This window comes from Xyrauchen texanus, chromosome 45 (assembly GCF_025860055.1).
Source record: "Xyrauchen texanus isolate HMW12.3.18 chromosome 45, RBS_HiC_50CHRs, whole genome shotgun sequence".
In the NCBI taxonomy this organism is placed as follows: domain Eukaryota; kingdom Metazoa; phylum Chordata; class Actinopteri; order Cypriniformes; family Catostomidae; genus Xyrauchen; species Xyrauchen texanus.
The window spans coordinates 23,555,656-23,579,912 of NC_068320.1; the positions used below are offsets into that span (position 1 = coordinate 23,555,656).

At 37.6% G+C, this 24,257-nt stretch overlaps 1 protein-coding gene across 5 annotated transcripts; it reads left to right on the top strand.

Annotated features, from left to right (window-relative positions):
* The first annotated feature begins 6,280 nt into the window (after window positions 1-6,280).
* On the top strand, window positions 6,281-18,026 carry tmem63a (transmembrane protein 63A). 5 transcript variants are annotated; one of them, XM_052119033.1, is made up of 24 exons: window positions 6,304-6,371; window positions 7,728-7,760; window positions 8,548-8,709; window positions 8,845-8,924; window positions 9,169-9,244; window positions 9,318-9,355; window positions 9,534-9,676; window positions 9,877-9,928; window positions 10,023-10,131; window positions 10,207-10,277; window positions 11,269-11,349; window positions 11,481-11,607; window positions 11,691-11,824; window positions 12,103-12,267; window positions 12,408-12,561; window positions 12,669-12,775; window positions 12,862-12,948; window positions 13,699-13,758; window positions 13,902-14,064; window positions 14,203-14,308; window positions 14,402-14,569; window positions 14,730-14,845; window positions 16,202-16,258; window positions 16,371-18,026. In XM_052119033.1, exons 3-24 carry the CDS (start codon window positions 8,548-8,550, stop codon window positions 16,509-16,511), a joined length of 2,397 nt encoding a protein of 798 aa, XP_051974993.1. In that variant the 5' UTR covers window positions 6,304-6,371; window positions 7,728-7,760; the 3' UTR covers window positions 16,512-18,026. The 5 variants fall into 5 exon arrangements, with proteins under 5 accessions (XP_051974992.1, XP_051974993.1, XP_051974994.1 ...); XM_052119034.1 differs by having other exon boundaries at window positions 6,321-6,371; window positions 7,725-7,760; XM_052119032.1 differs by lacking the exon at window positions 7,728-7,760 and having other exon boundaries at window positions 6,281-6,371.
* Window positions 18,027-24,257: the final 6,231 nt, after the last annotated feature.

Below are 24,257 nucleotides of genomic sequence, written 5' to 3' on the forward strand. Positions count from 1 at the left end.
AAATAAATAAAATAAAAAAAAAAAATGAAACGAGACAGCCTCGATGACGTATGCGGCCGACAAAATACCTCCGGAGGTCGCAGCCTACCAAACGAGACACATCTAGAGGGAGCTTCCAGGGGGTTTAAGTGATATCGTGTAGAAACAGGGACAATAGTTTTCAACTTATGCACATACTTTTGAGACAGCAAGATGTGTTTTTGCATTACAATTTAAGATAATGCTCATTCAAAATAAGTACTTCAGAAAATGGTTAACAGTTTCCTGTTCATTTCAAACACATTTGATACACAGAGAAAAATGTAAGTCCTTTTTACTATAAATTCTCCTCCCTGGCCAATAGGTGGTGATATGCACGAAGACTGCAAATTGCCCAAAACAAAAGCAGAAGAACATGAAAGTGAATGTGATTTAGTGATTTTTTTGTACAAAAGGACTTAAATATTGATGTTTCTCACCCACGTTTATCATATCGCTTCTGAATATATTGATCTGGTTGTCCTCCATCCACACCTTGATTGACCTGTCTGTGTGGCATGGATCATTGTCCTGCCGGAAAAAACAATCCTCAGAGTTGAGGAACGTTGTCAGAGCAGAAGGAAGCATTTTCTTCCAGGATAACCTTGCACGTGGCTTGATTCATTCCTCCTTCACAAAGACGAATCTGCCCGATTCCAGCCTTGCTGAAGAACCCCCAGATCATTACCGATCCTCCACCAAATTTCACAGTGGGTGCGAGACACTGTAGCTTGGAGGGCTCTCCAGGTCTCCGTCTATCCATTAGACGGGACCATGTGGAGCACCGGTGATGATCTGGGGGTGCTTCAACAAGGCTGGTATCAGGCAGATATTTCTAATGTACAGAGCAGCCAGTAAAGTCCTGCCTGGATGAGTGGTTCCTGCAGTCGCCAGCAGACTGCGGAGTGGAAAACTACACAATTTTTTCCGGAGGTCCACACAGAGCTCACGAAGACCTGGCCATAAACCCTGGCCCAAGCGAAAACATTACCCACCTCGGCATGAACCCGCGCTGAAGGAAAAAACCCTCCTGGGCATCAGACGCATTCCTGACTGGCTCAACACCATAAGAGTAATCTGGAACCCACTGTTCTTCTCGGCCCAGATGTCTTCATTGTTTGAGAAACTCACTCCAAATGCATTTGGCTGTTTCTGGATTACTGGTGATAGTTGGACCACATCATTCTAAGTGTTAAATAACCCTGAAGGAGATTGGGGCCATCCTCAGGATCACAATTTTATCAGGGAACGACTCCTGAATCCTGAAAATCTAGATTTAAATATGGCTTTACTTTAGAAAAAACCCATCCTGCAGCACTTCCTGAGACAAGAGATAAACCAAGGCAGAACCCCTGAAGAAATAAGGGGAACCCTGATGAAAAGTGTATCCATTCATTCCTTCTTTGGTGTGGGTGTGTCTGTGCAGGCTGTTGCCAGTGTTGTTAAGGACATATGTTCTACTAAAACCTGCCTTGGTGGCTTAAATATCCAACCCTCAGAGGTAAGTAATTTATCCAGTTAGTTGGTGTCAAGTCAAACAATATATATTTGAAAATGTTTATATATTGTCATCTTTTCCATTAGCTAAATGAGGCCTTGAATATAACCACGTTTATCATGGATAATGAGACATACATTCTGAGAGTCTGGAGACATGGATACTGGCTATGATGTCATCCTTTGGGACGAGAAAGGATCAATAATGTGATACTAAAGTATGTGGCCCGCTACATCATTGAAAAGGACAGTGTCTCTTTCCTGACTCAAAGTTACATAAGTCAGGTGAAAAACATCACAGTAAGTGTCTGCTCCATTACCTTGAAATTTGGTTGCAACCTTGAAATGGTTTTGTGTGGAAATAAATGATGAAATTTAATTAATCAAGATTGGTACAGACATTATTTATTTTGTAGTATGTACTGATATTTAATGTAAATGTATAGTTACATTATATAAACGTATTTTGAAAGTCATGTTTTTTTCGTGGTGCTCAGAACATTGTCTCTCAGGGTTTAAACGGGTCTTTTTTGATGGCAAACCCACCCTTTGCTTTAAGTGTGAGCCATGTCCACCAAAAACCCTTTCTTATCAAACAGGTAAATATTAATCCCAAGTATATATTCACCCTACTGAAATTATAACATCAGCCAACACTAGTTGAGTAAACTTTCAATTCAAACCTTTTTAGTTACACCCACCCACCTGCACACCCAACCACACACAAAAAACCCACAATATATATATTGTAAAACTGAATTATTCATTTAACTTAATTCTTAATTTGCAAATTATATATTCTACTGACAAATGGTATATACCATAATACAAACATGTGCTAAAAATCTGTTTATTGAATGTCCCTCCTCATTCATTCCCAGATGCAGATGAATGTGAAAACTGTTTAGATACCCACTGGTCTCCTATAAATGCAACTATGCTAGTGTTTGCTTGTCTTGGTCTCCTGTTGACCCTGATTGTGATGCTTGTGTTCCTGGTGAACTGGACCACCCCGGTGGTCATTGCCGCAGGGTGGCCCATCTCCATCCTCATTTTTCTGTCCCTGATTGGGACATTCACCAGCTCAATACTGTTTGGTGGGAAACACACAAACACACATTGCCAAACTGGGCAGGGACTTTTCGGTCTTAGCTTTACACTTTGTGTGTCCTGCATCCTTGTCAAGTACTTTAAGATACTGCTGACATTCAAGACTAATTCTACAGTGAAACAAGCTCTGAAGAAAATGTTCCTGCCCTACTGTATCATTGGCATTTTGCATGGTGCTCCAGGAACTTATCTGTGGCCTGTGGTTGGGGCTGAGTCCACCCAAAGTTTTTGAGACAGCAGGGACACGGTCTGAACTGCTTATGCAATGCATCGAGGGGAGCTTCGTGTTATTTGGACTCATGTAGTGCCTGATGGACTTCTGGGTTCACCTTTCTAAGTCCAAAATGCTACAATGAGTAGAAGTACATCAGCTTCAGCATACTCATCTACATCATGGGCTGGGGCAGTGGTGGCTCAGTGGTTGAGGCTCAGGGTTACTGACCAGAAGGTTGGGGGTTCAAGCCCCAGCACCACCAAGATGCCACTGTTGGGCCCTTGGGCAAGGCCCTTAACCCTATCTGCTCCAGGGGTGCCGTATCATGGCTGAACCTGCACTCTGACCCCAGCTTAGCTGGGATATGTGAAAGCTAATCAATTTCACTGTATATATGCAAAAAACTGTGTGTATAATGTGTGACCAAAATAAAGGATTCTATTCTATCATCAGTTGGGTGTTGTTTGGATCAATCTACATGAAGAACAGTCTCTGTGGTCATGTCATACTTGCTTAAATCAACATTTTGGAAGTAATTCATATGGTAACTTTACATAAATATTAATTATGAAATTTTAATGTTTTGTCTTGTCCTGTGTTAAAAGTATTCCTTTACAAAATGCTAATCAGCAAGTCTTTATAAAGAAACATATTATAACATTATTTGTGGCACTTGATTTTTTATATGTTTCAATCACATGGGCCAAAAAAGTAAAGATACAGTGAGGTAGTTCCTTAAAAGACACCATTATTCCACATGCTATCACAAGTTTTCATGCAGAAAAGATGTGCAGACATGTAAACTGTCATGTTCCCCCTGTGTAAGGACAGTGATTTACCTGATTAAAAGAGTGAAATCAATCACAAGCACAGCAAATGCATTTTCCATGCTCATCTCAGAACGCAATAAGACATCAAACCATCTGTAGGAACTTAAAGGGAATCTACTGCAATTTGACTATTGTTTAAATATAAAAAAGTTAGTCTAGTCTAACCTCAGTTTCAATGAGGAAACCTGCAGCAAAGAAGGAAATATGATTAATGCTACACTCCCTTAGTGTCTTTACAGTAGCCTAACAAAGCAAAACATCTAAATGAGGGTGTGTATGTTTATGTTGTGTGTGTAGACTATGACTGTTCATTTGACACTCATTCCAGTATCTTGACTAAGTTGATTAGAGGCAGTATTCCTCAGCTGTCAGGCTGACTGAAAACAATCAAAGGCTCCATCCCCCAATCAACGCTGCTCTCTCCCAGAGCGACGCTGCAGCAATCAGCCATTGATTAGGGAACCTGTCGCCCTTCTCCAGCCTGCAGCAGGGGTTAATTTGTGCATCAGATGGTGTCGCAGAGGGCCTGGAGAGGGGAATGAGAACGTGAGCTGGATGATATTGCACGGATATAGTTGTCATGTCAATCACTTGGGATTCACTGTAAAGGCTCAAACACTTTCTTCATCTCTCTCACCACCCTCCCTCGCTATAATCTATTTAAGCCAAATGTGAGGATGCACCAATTTAATCAGCCACTGTTTGGAAATTCTGCAAATTTTTAACAGCCAAAGCAATCTAATTGCATGGTTGGATAAATAATAAGCCTATGTTGCATTGCACATAGCAAATTAAATTGGAGTCTGTACAATATTTTGGCACTTGTTTATAGATTTTTACTTTTCACATTGCGTTTTCCCTATATACTGAAGTCTTAACTCATTGTGATTCTTTCTCTGATTTCAATAGTACTTTATTGGCATGACTGTCTTTAGATACAATATTGTCAAAGCATTAGGCCTACAGTATATCTGCTTTTCCTCAATACCTTTTCAAAGCATCAATAGTCCTACTAATTTCTTTCTCCGGAGCTTGTACATACAACTTTTCATTGACAATGATTTCTGCATGCAATGCTTTTGATAAATAAACAAGTATTGTCTACACTGGAAATTAACAATATTGTAGGGTACAACGTGGTTAAAATTGGGTTAAAAACCTGAAACGACAACATTTATTTGTGAGACAAAATTACTCATTTTCAGTGATTTTCAGTTTTCTTCCAAGGTGATTAAAAAAAAAGAATTTTAATAACTGTCCAATAATTGAAAGGATAGTTTTTGGGGTTAAAAGCTCACTTGTTGAAGGGGCTAAAGACCACCGTAAAAAGATCCATAAAGGAATATTCCGGGTTCAATACAAGTTAAGCTTAATCAACAGCATTTGTGGCATTATGTTGATTACCACAACATTCATTTTGACACGCTCGCCATTTTCTTGAAAAAAAAAGAAGCAAAAATCGAGGTTACAGTGAGGCACTTACAATGGAATTGGATGGGTCCAATTCGTAAATTTTATATTACTCACCGTTTCAAAAGAATAGCCACAAGACGTAAACAATATGCATGTTAAAATGATTTAAGTGGGATAAAATTGCTAACCAACACTTTCAGTGTAAAGTTATATCCAATTTTACAACTTTGTTGCCAACCTGACGTAATGCCTTAATCCTTTAAAACCCTTAAAACTTTAAAGCATAAATAACAAGCAAGTTTTAACAGAAGAATCAATTTAAGTGGTTTTAATAAAATTATAAACTTCACATTTCTGATTTTAAACCCTCCAAAAATTGGCCACAGTCACTTCCATTGTAAGTGCCTCGCTGTAACCTCCATTTTTGCTCTTTATTTTATTTATGTTTTTAAAGAAAAAGAAGGGACGAGTCAAAATAATTTTTTGTGGAAATCAACATTATGCCACAAATGCTGTTGATTGAGCTTGACTTGTATTGAACACAGAATATCCCTTTTAGTGGGGGGAATAGATTTGTTATGAAGACTCTCACACTGGCTGACCCAACTTACACTGACACTTTGTGGCATGGATTCAGCATCATTCACACATGGTAGCTTTCAGTTTCCAATGCCATTGTAGAAATTTACTATTCACAGTAAGCCATGATTAATTTAATTAATTGTTGAAAGTGTCCGATAACAGTGCAGTTACTGAGATTAAGCCAGTACTATTTGGCAGGTCATGTGATTCTGACATGGCAGCCCCCATGTGAGGACTGCACCATGTAAAATAAAACAGCTTTTATGAGGTTGATATGACTGGAGTCTTCATCTGAGTGCTCATGATTTTATGCATATCTCAATATTACTATTAATTTCTTTAGGAGTAAAACTTTTTAAATGAGGGAAAAAATTACTGAGAGCACCTTTAAATTATGAAATGCCAAATGTGATTAAAATGAGCATGCAATTATGCAGTTTTAAGTGGTTTTATTTAATACACATTAACTTAATTTGTTACTCAAAAAACCATCTTGCTGTGCATAGTTATTGAAATGTTTAAGAAAGATATGTTTGCGTGTAATGTGTGTATAGCGCATTGGTGTGTTTGACTGGGTGGAGATCAGAGTGTGTCTGCGCATGTGCGGAAGTGAGACTTTGCGAAGTTTACTTTGCTCATTCGAGTTCGTCTCAGCTGAACATCCGACCGGTTTTGGAGAACCTAGAAGCGGAATAAAGTCCACCGAGGTATGCTTTTGTTTTGTAACATTTTTATAATATTAATAGGATACAACTGAGGTCCAGAACGTCAACAAGTCTTTTGGTTTATGCTGAAAGTTGAATCAAACTAACTTTGTCGGGCCGTTAGAAGAGTCAGATGCATTATTACGTCACGTCACCTGTCACACTTATTGAAGCATTTCACTGGCACCTTTGTGTTTGTTTTAATGCGTGTTCATGATAAAGTGTGGTTGAGATGCTGTCTTGTGTCCGACCGTCGGACAATGATAATTTAGTTGCTGTTTAGTGGATTGTCCAATGTCCATCACGATCATCAGCTGTCACTCAGTGAAGAAAGTATTGTTTTCAATAATGCACAGATGTTGCCTTGACTATGGCAAATCATAGCAGAACAGCCAGTTAGATAGGTGCATACTGCATAGGGGTTAATGCAATAAATACATGAAATATAATAAAACTGATTCTATAAAGAAAAGTTCTACAAAAAAATGTAGACAACAATATGTTTCATGTCATGCAAAATGCTGCCTAAACTATGGTATAACACGGCAGACAGTTTGATAATGGTTCAATGCAAAAGAGTTAGGGCACCACATTATAAGAACACATTGAAAGTGATCTTTCTTGAAAAAAATCTCTGTTGAAATCTGTTTTGCACTCATGTCTGTGTGATTTCACAGTTGCATCTGACACATTGTGAACCAAGAATTTCTCACTGATGGGTTAGTTGAATTCCTCAGTCAGTGGACACATAGTAGTTTCACTTACTCTAATGTGGTTTTAAGGCGGCTACAACTACTTCTGCATAATCTGTGCCTTTCAGCCACAAAAACACTCTCAGGAGTAAGTAAAACTTCTATGTGCAAATGCTGGGCACCACAGAGAGGTATGTCGATAAGATATGATTCTTATAATAGTCCTCGATTTTAACCTCCCATCATGAAGTAAGTTGAGTATCTCAGCTCTGTTGGTGAGTTGGCAAGTGAATGGTGACCAGACCGTTGAAGGTCCAAAAATCTCATAAAGGCCACATAAAAGTAATCCATAAGGCTCCATGTCAACAGAAGCGATAAGATAAGTGTGGGGGAGAAACTGATCATTATATAAGTCGTTTTTACTATAAATCTCCTCTTTCGCTTTCTTATTTTTAAAGTGAAAGTGGAGATTTATGGTAAAAATGACTTAAATATGGATCTGTTTCTCACCCACACCATGGATTTAACCACTGGAATCTAATGGATTACTTTTATGTGGCCTTTATGAGATATTTGGACCTTCAAAAGTCTGGTCACCATTCACTTGCATTGTAAGGACCAACAGAGCTGAGATAATCTTCTAAAAATCATTGTTTGTGTTCAGCAGAAGAAAGTCATATGGATCTGGGATGGCATTAGGGTGAGTAAATGAGATGAGAATTTTTAGTTTTTGGTGAACTATTTCTTTAAGGACTTTTATAATCAAAATGCCACATAATTGTAGTCCAACATCAAGGACCTTTAATAATAATAAATATGAAACTTGAATGCACTTTAACTTTTAGGCACTATTATGGAATGTCTCAAATCCCCCATGAATTTATGGCATTGATGTGGAATTATCATGTGATCTAGACCATTGTTAAATTCAGTTTTGCTTGTAATACAATCTTAAAATAAAATAAAACTCCCTCTCAGTTTTGACCTGAATGCATGTGACATTTTATTGACTGCACCCCCCTTAAAAAAAAGAATCCCCTTTCATTTCCTTCCCAATTTGTCAACATCATTTAGGCTAGTGTATCAACTGCCATCTGGGATGTTGTTTACTACCATATTACTGGCATATATGTCCTCTGAAACACCCAACAAATATTGTGTAATATTTAAAATAGTACGTTGTGGTTCATCTCTTCTTTAAAAGTGAAACTGAGAAAATGTTTTTTTATATGGTTGTCCACCCACAATCTACAGCCACCTCATTGTGACAATGAGCAATCAGCATTTAGCCTATCTTTAAATATTGCGAACTGTATTTCTGTTGATTCCCGGCCTGATTTCAGCTGAAATATCGATAAGACATAATCGCAAGGGGTATAAAAACCTTAAAGGACAACAAAACACTAGTCATTCAGTTTGTGTGGCCCAAAGAAAATCATATTGTACACTCTAGTCTGTACAGTACCTGTAGCCTGTATATCTTCCAGATGGCCTCCACATGGTGGGAGCACCTCCCCCTGTTGGTGGATAATGGAACTGGGCATGTGGACAACAGTAGCTGTTTCAGTGCCACACAGAGCACTGTACTAAAGGGGGTGACATTCGGAGGAGTACCCACAGTACTGCTGCTAGACTTTATAGTCTTTTTGGTAAGTTCTCATGTCATAAATTATATTATGTTAGGTTACATAAAATATTGCTTAGCAAGAGAGTTCATTGTGATCTGATTGACCCATACACATTAGAAGTGCGTGATGTAATTGTGTTACCGTTCCCATCTGCAGATACTGCTATTGGCCTTCACTTTGATCAGAAGGAAACTCTGGGATTATGGGAGACTCGCTCTTATCGCAGAGTCTCAAGGGTGTGTGACATTTCTCTCGCTATGGAAACATACTGTGCCTTACTTTTACCATGGAAACATACAATATCATATTTTTTTTGTAATTGTCTTAAACGCTGCAAATTATTCTGTTATATTTGTAACATTGAAGTTGCCCAAATCTTATTTAAAAAAAGTATATGTATTTTTTAATACCTATTTATTATTATTATTTATTTGTAATTAAATTAACTATTGATTACTGATATGACTATGTTTGTCACAGGTTGAGCGATGCCAATAAACGACGTTACAGTAGAATGACGTCATCCATTGCCGGTGAAGAACCAGAGTATGAGAGGGTACGTTTAGGATTTATCATCCTTATTATGGCATCAACAGCATCATCATTATGATTTTCTTCATTTCTTGTAGGGTTGCTGTTCTTGGCTCACTTTCATCATCAATATGGAGTAAGTACACACACACACACACACACACACACACACACACACACACACACAAAAAGCCTTTGTTGTGTTCTAATGTTGGTTTCTATATTTTTTACATATTCATAAGCTCAGTACGGGAAGTTTAGATTTGAAAGTTGAGAAGTGAAACTGATGTGAGTGTGTGTGTGTGTGCATACAGTGAGACGATAGTCAAGGAGAGATGTGGAGTGGATGCCGTTCATTATCTGTCTTTTCAGAAGCACCTGATTACTCTGCAGTTGCTCATCTGTGTGCTGTCAGTGTCCATCATACTGCCAGTCAATCTGTCCGGAGACCTGCTGGGTACTTGTCACACATTCACTCCACCACACATAATCCTCATAGTGTTAGACATATAGGCTATTTTATATTCAATTTGGTCTCAAGTAGGCTGTTACTGAAACCTTAGCTCTCACTATATGAAATATGTTCCTGTTTTTCTTCATAAATGACTTGCCCTGTTTCGGTCTCTGCTGAAAGGAAAGTGATTACTCTTTTTCCAGGCAATGACCCCTACAGTTTTGGTAGAACCACAATAGCCAATCTCCAGCAGGGGTATGTATGTGTGTTTGTGTATACAGTATGTCTTTAAATATAACTGTGAATGTGAGTGTCTGTTTAAACCGTGTATTGTATTATGTCTCTTCAGTGATAAACTACTGTGGCTGCACACTGTGTTTGCAGTTCTCTATCTTATGCTGACGGTGGCGCTGCTGAGACGGCACACTTCAAAAATGAAGGGAACTAAGAGAGAGATGGTAAGCCATTCTGCAATCTCACTCACGCATATACTTGTTGGTTGATGTCAGTCTAACGGGTTTGTGTTTTCATAGGCCAGAAACACCCTGTTTGTGAGTTCTGTTCCAACTACAGCCAGTGATGAGAGTATAAAAACTCACTTTATGTAAGTGGGAACACTTTTACAAGACTTCATGCAGTTCACTCTTATTAGCTATTCACTCCATCTTTTCCCTCCTCTGACTTACTTTATATTTCCACACTCTTTGTTTAATTAGAAATGAAATACACGTCCTCAGGCCACATCCATATTAATCAGTTTAATGTTGAAACCTCAGTTTTCAGTTTTCTAACGTCATAGTTTTCCAAAGCACGTGGTTGTGTAGAGCGTTTTTGAAAGTCTTTGTTTTCAGTGGAGGAAAATGCCGTTCTGGTGTGGATGAGAGGTGTTTTCAAATAGAAATTTGGCCTCTGCTTACAGTGGGTTAACCAATGGAATTTCAAGGGCAATTCGATAGGTAAAATTTTTCAAGACAAACTTTGATGTTTTAAAAGCTTGAGGTTTAAAGGTTTTACAGACCTTACAACAAACAGCCAGCTAGCTATTTAGGGCAGTAGGATCCGGGAACAACCACCCCACTTCCCTTCAGCTGCTCAGTAGCATGTCAACATTTGCTCTGTGAAGATTACCTTTGGATCTACGCATTGTATAATGCAATATCTTACCTTGTTTTATGGGATAATTTGCATTAAGTAATTGTGTGTAACAGTTTTTCATATTCTGTTTATGTTTCATGGAAAAAAAAACACACGACAAAAGCCACATCTGTTTATAAAATATATAACTCTATGCTGTACACTAATGAGCCAAAACATTATGACCACCTGCTTAATATGATGTTGGTCCTCCACGTGCCCAAAACAGTGCCGACCCGCTGAGGCATGGACTCTACAAGACCACTGAAGTTGACTTGTTGGTCCAGCACATCCCACAGATGCTCAATCGGATTGAGATCTGGGAAATTTGTAGGCCAGGGCAACATCGTATTCCTCAAACCATTCCCGAACAATGTGTGCATGAGAGAATTTTGGGTGAACTACTCCTTTAACCCATAAGATGTTTACATGTCTTAATTTGTTTAAACATTTGTTTGCAGAGAGGCATACCCTACTTGTCAAGTGATTCATGTTAACTTGTGTTATGATGTGGCCAAACTGATCAACCTGTCCAAAAATAGGTGAAGACTTTTCTCTCTTTATTTTTCCCAAATATCATATTATTTATGTTTTTGTGTGTCCTTAAACAATGGGAGAATCTTGTTAATCTGCTGTTGTTAGTTTATGTTTAATGACATTATATTGTAAACAGAAAGCGGGCTGAAAAAAACCTGCAGCATTACTGTAAGATTCTTGAGCGGCATGGCCGGCGGGAGGTCATCAACACGCGTCCGTGCAGCTACCTGTGCTGCTGCTGCCACTGTCAGAGCTGTGAAAAAGTATGATGAACCATACCATAAGTGGGGGGGATTTGTGGCTTTGATGTTTTGGGCATCAAGATAACATGTGTATTTCTGTATAGGTTGATGCTATAGAATACTATAGCTCACAGGAGGCTGCGCTAGTTGAAGAGGTAAATAAACTACAGGAAAGTGAACAGCTGGCTCCTCTGGGCATGGCTTTTGTCACCCTACAGAACGTATACATGGCCTCTTAGTAAGTGCTCTTCTGTCAGACTAACTACACAAAGTCTGTTCCAGAACCTAGTGAGCTGCCTAATTGGGAAACATTTTCTAGGCAGCATCAAATAGTAGGCAGCAAAAATGTTGATTATGAAAATAAGCATATTTTATTAAGTACTAAAAAGTATTGATGGAAAGAGTTGGGTAGTAATTTGCCATTCAGACACACTGTTCAATTAGTACAAACTCTGTTCTAGTGGTTCTAAAATTCAGCTGATTATATATCTGAGTGTCATTTGTTCTACCTCACAGTATTCTGAAAAATTTCAATGCTCTGGACTGTGGAGGCGGGGCAAGGGGTGTGGCTGGAGTTAAGTGGGGGTGTGGCCAGGAGCCTCAGCCATCCTCTAAGAGCACAGAGCTGAGGGTTCGAAGATGGAAAGTGAGTTACGCCACAAACCCACATAATATCTACTGGTAGGTTCCATTTTTGATGGCAGAATCTGTAATATTACAACATGCTTTTGTTTGGGAAGATTATTCCAGCTGATCTTCTACAGTTTGTTTTGTTTATCATTGTATTTACCTTCTTTTCTCTCTTCACATATCTCTTAAAGGGAGAATTTGTCAGTACGTGGTTGGCGTTGGTGGTTGCGTTGTCTACTGCTGAACATTGCCCTGTTCATCCTCCTTTTCTTCCTCACAACTCCCTCCATCATCATCAGCACCATGGACAAGTTTAACGTCACCAAACCCATTCACTATCTGAACGTATGTGACCAAACATGCATTTTTATTCTGTCTACAAAACACACATAGCATGATGCATGTATACCTATGGAATACATTGATGATAAGTCTGTGTGATGTGTTTTTAGAGTGCTGTTGTCAGCCAGTTCTTTCCCACAATTCTACTATGGACCTTCTCTGCCCTGTTGCCCACCGTAGTGTATTACTCTACTCTGGCAGAAGCCCATTGGACCAGGTACACTCTCAATCACAAACACTCACTTTCACACACAAGCAATTACACTCAGTAATGCTTGTCTATGTGTGTTTGTGCATGTGTAGGTCTAGTGAGAACATGAGCATGATGTACAAGCTGTACACCTTCCTGATCTTCATGGTGTTGATTTTGCCATCACTGGGCCTGACCAGGTAGGAACTCTCTCTTACTCTGAACATATACACACTAAAGCAGTAAGCTAAAATATGTTGTGCATTACAGTGACATTACCACAGTTAAGGGGTGTTAATTGATTCCATGTAGTCTTATGTAACAGCATTAAGTCTGACATAAATTCTGGTTTGCTGCCTGTTCTAGCCAAGAACAGCCCACTTAAACAGGAAGAGACCATCTGACTGACATTTAAAGCGCCAGCAACAGTTTTAATTTTTTTTATTTGTTGTTTAGGTGTTTTGTTTTGTTTTTGAAATAGAGTATTCCAAAATAGACCAGCTTGGAAAAAAAGGGTCACGAGTGATTGTAAAGAAAACACTATAAAAAAAAAAACATGGAAAATGTATGTGCTACCCAAACTGCACACTTCTGCACTCTTCTATGTCATTTGTAAGTGTAAGTAGTGCAAGTAGTTTGTTAACACTGAAATTGCAACAAAAAGAAGTTTACTACGAATACCCGGATGATGCACTTCTTCAACCATCAAAATGCTGTGTGGAATGTTGGACACTTCATGCACTCAACATTCGGGGACTGCTGTACGTAGCGGAAGGTGTGAAGATACCTGGCTGCATTGCGGGTCTGAAAAAACTATTGTAATTAATGGAGAACGTAGCAATGAGCGAAACTTCAGAACAGGACACTTTAACTCACATAATTGCTCTCTTTGCCTCTGTAAACACCTCTGATGGTGATCTAATGATCAGATCCATTGCCTTTTCCCTCAGTCTGGATGTGTTTTTCCGCTGGGTGTTCGACTTACAATCTGAGGGGAAGCTGAGGTTTGAGTGAGTATTGCTTCAGCTGTCGTCTTTTTTCCCATGTTATGTATTTGCAGAAAGATCTGAATGTTCTTTTGAAATGTTTTAAACATTTATTGACATGCACATAAATAGATGCAACCTAAATATAGTCTCTCCCGGTCTCTCAGGTGTGTGTTTTTACCTGATCAGGGGGCGTTCTTTGTAAACTACGTGATCGCGGCAGCTCTTGTGGGCTCCGGCATGGAGTTGCTGCGGTTGCCAGGGTTACTGCTCTACATTGTGCGTCTGGCACTTGCACATTCGGCAGCTGAGAGAACATATGTTAAACAGGTCAGTTTTTGACCTTTGACCTTTCAAAGAGGAATATTTACCAGAGAACCATAAACTGATTTGAATAGACATCTCTAATTCAGTTGTAACTTAAATAAACTTCTATTATCTCATCTCATCCCTGTTTTCTCTCTGTAGAATCAGGCATATGAGTTTCAGTATGGAGCAATGTATGGATGGACGCTGTGTGTGTTTACAGTCATCATGGCGTACAGCATCACCTGTCCTGTCATCGTCCCCTTCGGTGTGAATATTTTCTTCAATTCCTCTTACACAGTATGACTGTATTTAACACTCCATTAACATACAGACTTCTCCTCTAATGTCAATGTTGTAGGTGTGCTTTACCTGTTGCTCAAACACCTGGTGGACAAACACAACCTGTACTTTGCTTATCTGCCAGCCCGACTTGATCGGCAAGTTCACCTGGGTGCTGTCAATCAAGCACTGGCTGCACCAATCATATGCCTGTTCTGGCTCTTCTTCTTCTCTGTGCTCAGAACAGGTACTGCCCATTAATCACTGATTGGCTGAATACATGTGTGCTTCTCAGACTTACATTTTTGTTGTGCTTTATGTTGTGAGCTATTTTATTAGTGTGTTGGATAAATGTGTGTCCTGATGAATAAAACTGTTCTGTTTGTGATCTGTATCTGTCTCTGCAGGTTTCATGGCGGCAACATCTCTGTTCACATTAGTGGTTTTGTGTGTGACCATCTTCATCGGTATAAGTTATACCTGCTTCGGACACTTCAAATACCTCAGCCCCCACAACTACAATGTAAGATTATATTTGTTTCATTATAAGTGTAATGTCAATGTTTTAATTATGCTGATGCGACATCATGTACACGTATGGATGTTGTGTTTTGGCTTCGCTATGCACAATGCATAATTCAATTTCATTTAAACTGACTGATCTTAGTTCAGAAGACTCAGTACTGTCAGTAAAGGGTTAAACTTTTGACGTACAGTCATGTGACAAAACAACATAGCGCCGATCACAGCAGAGTTTGTCTTTGGGAGAAACGCCAACAAAACTACATCTGGTTAGAAACGTAATTATGTTTTAATTTTGAAACCTGTTTGAGTCACAAAATTAGAGTCTCTAGTTTCATCCAAAATGCCATTTGTAAAATTTTCACATAATTTATCACAAAACGTCACACTGCTGAACACAATGCACACTATAGTGTACAACATCACAAGGTTTTCATTAGAAATCCTTTATTTACGGTGCAATTTTACATTTTAGAGGCTTTATATGAAGAAAATACATTGCATTTCTAACTGTTTTGAGACCAGTGCAGACAGACAGCACACTGGAGGTTAAGTCATTCACTAAATAGGGAGCAAGAGAGCTTTCTATAGGTTTCCTATGAAGCTTCAAAAGCATTCAATCCATCTTTATATCAAAAGTTCAGTTTTAGGCTGCAGATGATGCTTGAAGTACTCAACATGTTTGGCAGACATAGAACAATGGTAATCAGTACTTGGATTCAGAATTTATAATGTATAATTTTAATTTAACATGGTTGGCAGTGATTTGAACCATGTTGGCTATAACTTATCAGAAATTAGCATAATTAATTCTGATTGGTAAAATGTCTCAGCACAGGCTATCACTTGTTTGTTTGACAATGAGACAAAGAGAGAATAGAGATTTTGTTGACAAAGTAGAAAAAAACATTGTAATATAAAAAGTCAAATCATTTTTATATGTGTAATTTTTTATTTGTGCTTTTCACAATACACATTGTTCCAGTGCAACTTTATAGATACTCCGCTGTATCTGTAATGTCTAAAAAAACATGAATATCCAACACTCCCGGAAAAATAATAAACAATTTGATAAAAACAAAAAATCTGACTTTTTATAGCTTAGTTTTTATTTTAAATTTCACAGCTTAGTCCTGCTGTCCACAAATGTGGACATACATTTTTAGGAAAACTATTTGTGCTAGATTTATTTCTGCATGTTTATTAGGGGTTACTTGTTACAAATCAAAAAGGGATACGGAAAATTCACTCAGCAGTCATGCTCTGGTCTCAGGAGGATAAATATTATATACAGTATATGATATAATTTACAATTCCTCTATTTTTATATACGTGTATGTCTGTAATGTCTATTTAGGTTAAAGAGGAAGATGAAGATGCTACAGATGGTGCCTCAGATTGCTCATCTGCCTCGGTAAATTGTTATTGAATCTGTGTTGCTATTTCAGTTATGAGGCAATTCAATATTATGTCTGTCTGACTTTGCAGTTTTGTCTCTGACTCTCTCTCTGTTTAACTCTTCATAGGTGTATATTCCCAAAGTGCTTAACCCAGACTCATTGTCTGAATCCTCTGATAAGGACGTTCCTTGTCAGTCATACGGCACAACGGACACAAGCCCAGCCTTTCTCATCACAGAGGAATACTGTCCAGATTCAGATATCTAACAACATTAGTCAACACATCCACCAATCAGATGATATCTATCAATATAACCAGCAATCTCAACTGCCCTTACATAATCCCAAAACATGGGAGCAAAAACGGACAACCTGGAATGTAAAGTGACAATTTGGAAAGTCCAAATACTCCAAAAAGTGGATATCTGGGGGGATTTTTTTTATTATTTTATTTTAAATCAGGCAGCTGTTGAGGAAACATAAGGAACATTTAATCATAAACTGCTGCGTAATTTATGCAAAGGAGCTTTTCGGGATCCAATTTTTCTTGCCAAAGACTGAACTGTTTTTAAATGTCTAAATTGCCTTTCAGATTGCCAAATATTTCTACATTACAAAAGGAGCCTCACCAATGAGCGTTTGCCAAGGTTTACAAATTTAGCTTTAGTAAATGAAAGCACACCTGAACACCTGAACTGACTTTTAAACTCACTGGTGCCTTTTTGGAAGCAACGGATCATACTCTTTATAACTGTAATTTTGCTGAATTTGGAGGATTTGCTGAGTTTTCTATGTCTAAAACTCAATTTTATACAAATGTTAATATATTGATCAATATTTTGAGCTCATCCCTCAGTGGCCTTTCATTGAAATATTTCAATTAATGTGTGTTATGTGCAATTCTGGGTAGTAACGGATTACATATAATCTGGATTATGTAATCAGATTATACAAATCAAGTACTTGTGATTAGATTAAATGACATTTTAAGATAATTTTGTGACATACTTTATTGAAAAACTTTTGTTATTTTTTTAAATCTTAAAAATATTTCATTCTAAATAAGCCTACCGCTAATATACATTAGACCATGCCTTCTCATGAAATAATAATGCAAGTTACTTAACACCAATGATTTATAACTGTGAAATACTATGTCTACATCATATCTAGTGACCTTCATTAATTATTGATTCTGGACGTCAACAAAAAAATACAAACCTGGAAGACAATATTTTTCTGCCATCTTGGCCACAAATAGCGTTGGAATCTTAATTTATCATGTATCAATTTATACATTACATTTTCTTAAATGCATTTAAGCAATATTATATCAAACTAGTATTGATTATCCTCCTTTAATGCATGTGACAATAAATAAACAAGAGTATAAGAGGTAATCCAAAAGTAATTAGATTACATAAAAGATAGAATCCAAAAGATTCCATTACGGATTACAATATTGTCATGCCATTTGTGATCTGTACTCAATTGCAATTCTGAAGTAATCCACCCAGCTGTGTGTGCGTGCGTGCGTGCGTGTGCGTGCGTGCGTGCGTGCGTGAATAGAATGAATAGGTTTATCGGTGGCTGTTTGAACTGATCATCAGTAGGTGGCACTGTTGCATTCTGAGTCACCTCCGAGCAGTTCAGGCCAAAAGAGGTGAGACTGGTTTGGGGCTGGAAAAATCTCCTTCTTTTCTCTTCAACAGTAATGCAATGTAAATATACTGTATACTATGTGGATATAAAGGGAAAGTCACCCACTGAAATGCTGTTTGGTGTTTCTGCAGTATGTAGGATGTGAACACTGCACACTGTGCAAGTTTTTTGAAAATGTATTTTAGTAGGCCTAAGTAGTAAGAAAGTATTCTGTCCTGAACATAGTTTAAGCTTGACGTGGTTCCTGGTTTTGTGTTGTGTGTGTGTGTGTGTGTGTGTGTGTGTGTGTGTGTGTGTGTGTGTGTTCTTCTGTATACGTTCATTATATGAAAAAAACAGTAACTGAATTGTAATTGCTGACCAGTTTAACGGCTCAACAGTTGTGAGTCTCATAGTCTTAAGCCTCTGGTTCCTGTAATGGATGAATGAACGCACCCCACACAAAATCTTGACATATCTTGTTTGACTGTTTCCAGCTCATTAGTCAGGATAGAGCAAAATCTTCTTATATTAATACCATAATCAGCCATAAACTCTGCAGCCTCAGTGACCTGCAACAAATGCCCAGGATCAAGCGCCCGAATTCAAGAACAGAAACTGATCTGATGATTGTGCATGCAGATACGTTGGAAAAGACGTAATTTAGAAACTCATTATTACTTTTTTATTTAAAGATATTGAGGGTTTTTAAACGGACATTATAGTGATGATGTTTTCAACCATTTTGTCTATTGTCATTTAGGAAGTATTGGCAGTACCATGGTAAAGTGATTATATGTTAATATCATGTTACTAAATGATTACTTTATTCACGTGCCATGGAATTTACATGGTACTTCCAGATATGTATTGTTCTGCACCAAAAAAAAAAATAATTTGATGTTACTCAGTTTATTACTCATGCCTTCAATTGAATTGAATAATGATGTCTCCAAAACTTGTGTAATTAAGTTCTCTTATCTTGGTGTTCGTGTAGAATGAACATAACTATTTAAGTTAAGGTAACTGATGCAAGTAGACTAAACTCAGATTTGCTATCTAAATATAATTGTTTTTTCTTACTTTTCATTTAATTGACTCAAACCATCATCAATGACCACACAATAACAAAGCTCAAATAAAGAAGATTATAACTGATTCTAGGGGAATCATGCAATAACTTAATTCTCCACAGAAATGCATAAACAGGACTGCTTGTACTTCATTTGCATTTGCACATGCACAAGCAAAACTGAGATAGATTTAACAGGGTCCAACTTGACTAAAGGGGACAAAGATCAATTGAATGGTGACATCACATAAAACAACAAGTTGCAGATAAATAAATAAAACTACAAAAGAGCTTAAATCTATATGGATTATTAATAACAACGGCAACATTTTACTATAAGGTTCCATTTGTTAACATTATAGTTAACAACATTATTTAACATGAACTACCAGTGAACAATATTTATTAAGCAATTATTAATCTTTTGTAAACATTAGTTAATGCACTATGAACAATTATGAATAAATACTGTAAAAAAATATTGTTCATTGTTCATGATACCTAATGCATTAACTAATGTTAACAAATGGAACCACATTTTGTTACCATAACAACTATTTAAATGCATCCATAATTTCCCTTTGGAATTACCCAAGGAAACATAATTAAAGCACAAGGGATTATTGGTATTCCCCATAGCCACAATTTTGTACTTAATCATTTGCGTTACTAACGCTTAAAAAACTTGTAAATGTTTAAAAAGTAATGTTTAATTAAGACAACTTAATTTATCCAGTCATTTCAACATTAGGGTTTACAGTGCAGATAGCAGATCTTGTGCTATGTATATTAAATAAAAAAGAACAACTTTAACATCTGCACAACATTGTAAATGAATAAGTGTATATACCGTTTAAATATTTTTATAGCTCCATTTCATCCTATGAGAGCCAGAAACAACAGCATTCACAACGTTTTAGACCACTATAAACCCTCAGAGGGTTTTACAACTTTTAACCTCAATACCCATGTGCGACTGCTGTGCATTTTCCATTCCCTTTTTGACTTGTAACTAGCCCCTAAGAAACACTGCCTAATAAATGACACTGCCGTTCAAAGCTTTGGAGTCATCAAAACTATGGAATAACATGGAAATATGGGAATTACGTTGTGACAAAATAAATAAATAAAAAATAAAAAAACATTTATATTTTATCATCTTCAAAGTAGTCTCCATTTGCCTAGAATTTGCAAACATGTGCTATTGACATTTTCTCAACCAACTTCTTGGGATACTTTTTATATAGTATTGAAGGAGTTCCCATCTATGCTGTGCACTTATTGGCTGCTTTTCTTTATTATTCAGTCCATTTCAAATACTCTTTTGTTTTGTAATGAAATAAATTAATTTGTTGGCACAATTATACATTTGTCTACAAAATATTTCAGCATATGCCTTCAGATCAAAAGGTTTTTAAGATCATGAGAAACAATTCAGTCAAGTTAACCCAAAATTGTGAATGGCAGTATATGTACTCATATGTGGACAGTGGGACTAAGTTGTTAAATGGTCTCAGAACAGTTTGTAATGCACATTATTTTCACCCTAACTCCATATAAATATGAACCCATCGATTCTCAATGTGATAATGCACAATGAATACAGGATATTTTAACTGAAACTGACCATACAGTCCACGAATGTGGTCATTGTGTTTAAGAGCGCACCGTTTCACAATAAATCACTCAAATGTAAAAAATGGCATACCGGATGAAACTAGAAACTCTAATCTTTTTACTCAAAAAGGTTTCAATGCAAAACTTAATTAGGTTTCTTACCAGATGTAGTTTGGTTTGTGTTTTTCACCAGTTTCTGGACTCCTCTGTGATCAACGCCATATTGTTTGATCTCATGACTCCATGCTTTGAAATTTTAACCCTTTACTGACAGCCCAGAGTCTCCTGAACTGAGATAATTCGGTATAAAATTCAATTAAATTATGCGTCACTTATAGCGAAGCCGAAACGTAATTTGGACATAGGTTGATGTAGGGTCTCAGGTGTTTAAAGACATAAAAGGCCACATACTTAGATGGATTTGATAAAGATGCGTCAAATAAATAAGCATTTTAGTGATTCTTAAAATCAGCTGAAAATGTAGTAGTTTGGGGCTTCAAGTGGCAAAACCCCCCAGACCAGTGAAGCATTCTGGGTTGAAGAGAGTCAAGCGTTGGCAGCTGAAGCGAATCCAGAAATACTCTAGAAACAGCTACTGAAGGCCTGTAGGCAAACCAACCACTTGGATAACAAGTAAACTTTCACTTTTTAAAGAAAGTGTACCACCGTTGACTGGTCTCAAACACACATCATATGATGAATGAGTCGTCTCCAGCTGGGTTTGGTCTTTCATACCACAGGAACTAATTATTGTACATTGCACTTGTATGTGGTGCCTCAAAATACCCCCAAAGATGATTCATCCCTCAATTAACACAGACAAAGATGTTTCCTCCTCTCCTCCCTTCTTCTCTTGTCTTTTCAGATAGTCTGCGCTCTTTATCGAAGCCATGATTGATGCCTCTGACCTCATGACCAGAGTATGTATGACTGATCTGTATGCTAGCCAACCACAAAGCCCAACAGCATTGATTTCCCCTTTAGATCCCTCCCTTTTGTTTGTGGGGATTATTCCCATGGCAACACTGGTGGTCTGTAAAGTTAACGTTCTCAGAGGCAGTGTAATAGACCTTCACCAAACCCTGGGGTTAAACTTATTCCCATTACCCAGACAGAAATTTTTCCTTGCCAGATGTCTTTTAAGGTTGGCAGAGTTTACTCAGGAAAAAAATGATGACAGCCCAAGGAAAAATAGAAATGAGAAAAGACACTGAAGAATTAGAGAAAGAATTCCCTGATTGAGCCTCATTCCTAGTTATGAGACCGATTCTTGCAGTGCTACTACTCTTTGTTTTGAAGCTGAAGTGTATATCATGGGATCGTTAAAATAGTTTACCCTCAGCTTACTATAGTACAGAGAGAAGTATAAGTAAACTAGCCATACATTAGGTTGATTTCCCTGAAAAAGTGTAAACATTGTAGCTCTGTGGCACATTGGTTTGAGCGGCGCAACATTGACTCAACAAAGAGACTAAAGTGAGTCAATTTAGGGAGATTATCAGATACTTTTGTTCTGCCTAATAATTAAAACAAATTATGCTTGGAAAAGGGTGTTTCTATAAAAACAAAACGTGGGCTGCATTCATGCCAATAGGTGTCACTATAACAAACAAGAACACTGTCGGCAAACTGATTTTTAGCTATTACTTATAAACTGTGAGCTCTGAGTATGGTATATTCTTCTGATGAAGCCATCAGTCTGGGTTGTTTAAACTGATTATTAAAAAAAACTGCAGAAAACTCTGCAGTGTCCGTCCACTTTATATCAGTCGATATTTTCGACCTTTTTAATTTGAATAATTAATTTGCAGTATATCATTGGATCATAGTTAATTCCTTCATAAAAGATACAGCCTTGTACCTTTTGTCTTTTTGTTAGATTTTCAAATACCTTTTAGCTTAAAATCAAAGTTTGTAATATTGGTATTCACCTCGGAGCTGGTTGGTTTGGGTCATGGAATAGAACTTCTTTATGAAGCATTTTTATGAAATCCCCTTGGGGAAAATGAATGGGAAGAATACTTCCGAAACCAAGATGACTGGAAGAAAGGCACTGTTGCACTCTAGTGTCAATCCAATATAACCCAATATAACATAACAAGGTGTCTAAGCTCCAGGCAAATCTGTGTCCAAAGATTTGAAATTCAGATATTTCTCTTCCTCTACTCCCCAAACTCCCCTTTCTTTCCTGTCCAAAATCTTTCCCCTACAGTCATAGCCTTTAAGAGATGTCTTCGCTTTGTGAGTTATAGCCAGAGGCGGTTGTGATGTTGTCACTGCTAATCTCCTGTGAATGTGTGTGTGTATGTTGAACTTCAGTGCTGCCAACTCAACGGGGTCTTTGTGGCAAGCCATTCCTTCGCTAATCACACTGATGCAGACATATCAGCTAGCACTCATGCTCAATGTCCTAGTGCTGGAGTGTTAAGTAGGCTACATATATGACACCTGTAACGGATGTTGCTTCTCAAGGTTTTTGGTCTTATGTGTGAGGTTTGTAAAAGTGCAGAAAAAAGCCTATGCTATTGAGCAGACATATAGACCAATAAAGGTGAACAAAACAAAACAAAGCACGTGAACATGTGAGTGGCAAAATGGGTGAATCTCATGAAGAACATAATTCAACCTATCTCTAAAAAACACACTGTATATACATTTTACACGAAGACAATTAAGCATGCATTAGAACCATTAAGATTATTTGCATTGTGACATTATTCTCATGAGAATGAAGCATTGTCACAAATTCATTAGTTATTAATAATGATTCTCATTTCTGTAATACATGTGAATCATCCTGTCCTGACACATTAATTGCTTTTACACACACAAACACACATGGATTAGTTCACAGCAGGCAGCTGACTTCTCCCATCACCTTTAGTTGGTGTTAACAGCACTTGACACATACAGTGTGTAAAGCTGTTGGTATCACGCAGGGGCTTTAGGTCAGACAGAACATACATCCTGCCAGCTGTGTCAGATGCTTCCTGTTTGTCTCTCTCAGTAGAGGAGCATCCTTAAACTGCAAACTGTCCTAAAACCACAAAGACATCATTCAACCAGACTACAGTTCTACATAATGTACATGTGCTAAAATTTCTGATTTTAAAATAAATTATGTTCAAATCTTAATAGAGACTTTCTTATCTCTTGTCCCCACAATGACCCTAAAAATAAATGCCAAAATGATTTCATTTCTCAGTTTTTCAATCTGTAAAGATTTCAAAGGGATGACGATATTAGTTTTAAAGGTGCACTCAGTAAAAGGTTCCTCATAAAAAAAAGTTGTACTCCTTAAGAAATTTATTGCAATTTTGAAACATATAAAACAATGTCCTCTCACATGAGCGAAGGACTTGAGTCATATCAGTAACCTTCAAAAATTTTTGTGGCTCTGTGGCTCAGTTGGTAGAGCGGGTCAGCCACTAATCGCAGGGTTGGTGGTTCGAATCCTGGCGCACACGACTCCACATGCCGAAGTGTCCTTGGGCAAGACACTGAACCCCAAGTTGCTCCCAATGGCAGGCTAGCGCCTTACATAGCAGCTCTGCTGCCATTGGTGTGTGAATGGGTGAATGAGGCGCTTTGAATACCGTTAAGGCTTAAAAAGGTGCTATATAAGTGCAGACCATTTACCATTTTACCATTTACAAAGATCCCAAATCCTTTTTTGAGACCAA

Excerpts from the sequence above, each read along its gene's own strand:
- tmem63a (XM_052119032.1), top strand. The coding sequence starts at position 8,548 with ATGGCCTCCACATGGTGGGAGCACCTCCCCCTGTTGGTGGATAATGGA. Across the intron at positions 9,356-9,533 it reads ACTTTCATCATCAATATGGA|TGAGACGATAGTCAAGGAGA; the intron begins GTAAGTACACAC and ends GTGTGCATACAG. Across the intron at positions 16,259-16,370 it reads CAGATTGCTCATCTGCCTCG|GTGTATATTCCCAAAGTGCT; the intron begins GTAAATTGTTAT and ends AACTCTTCATAG.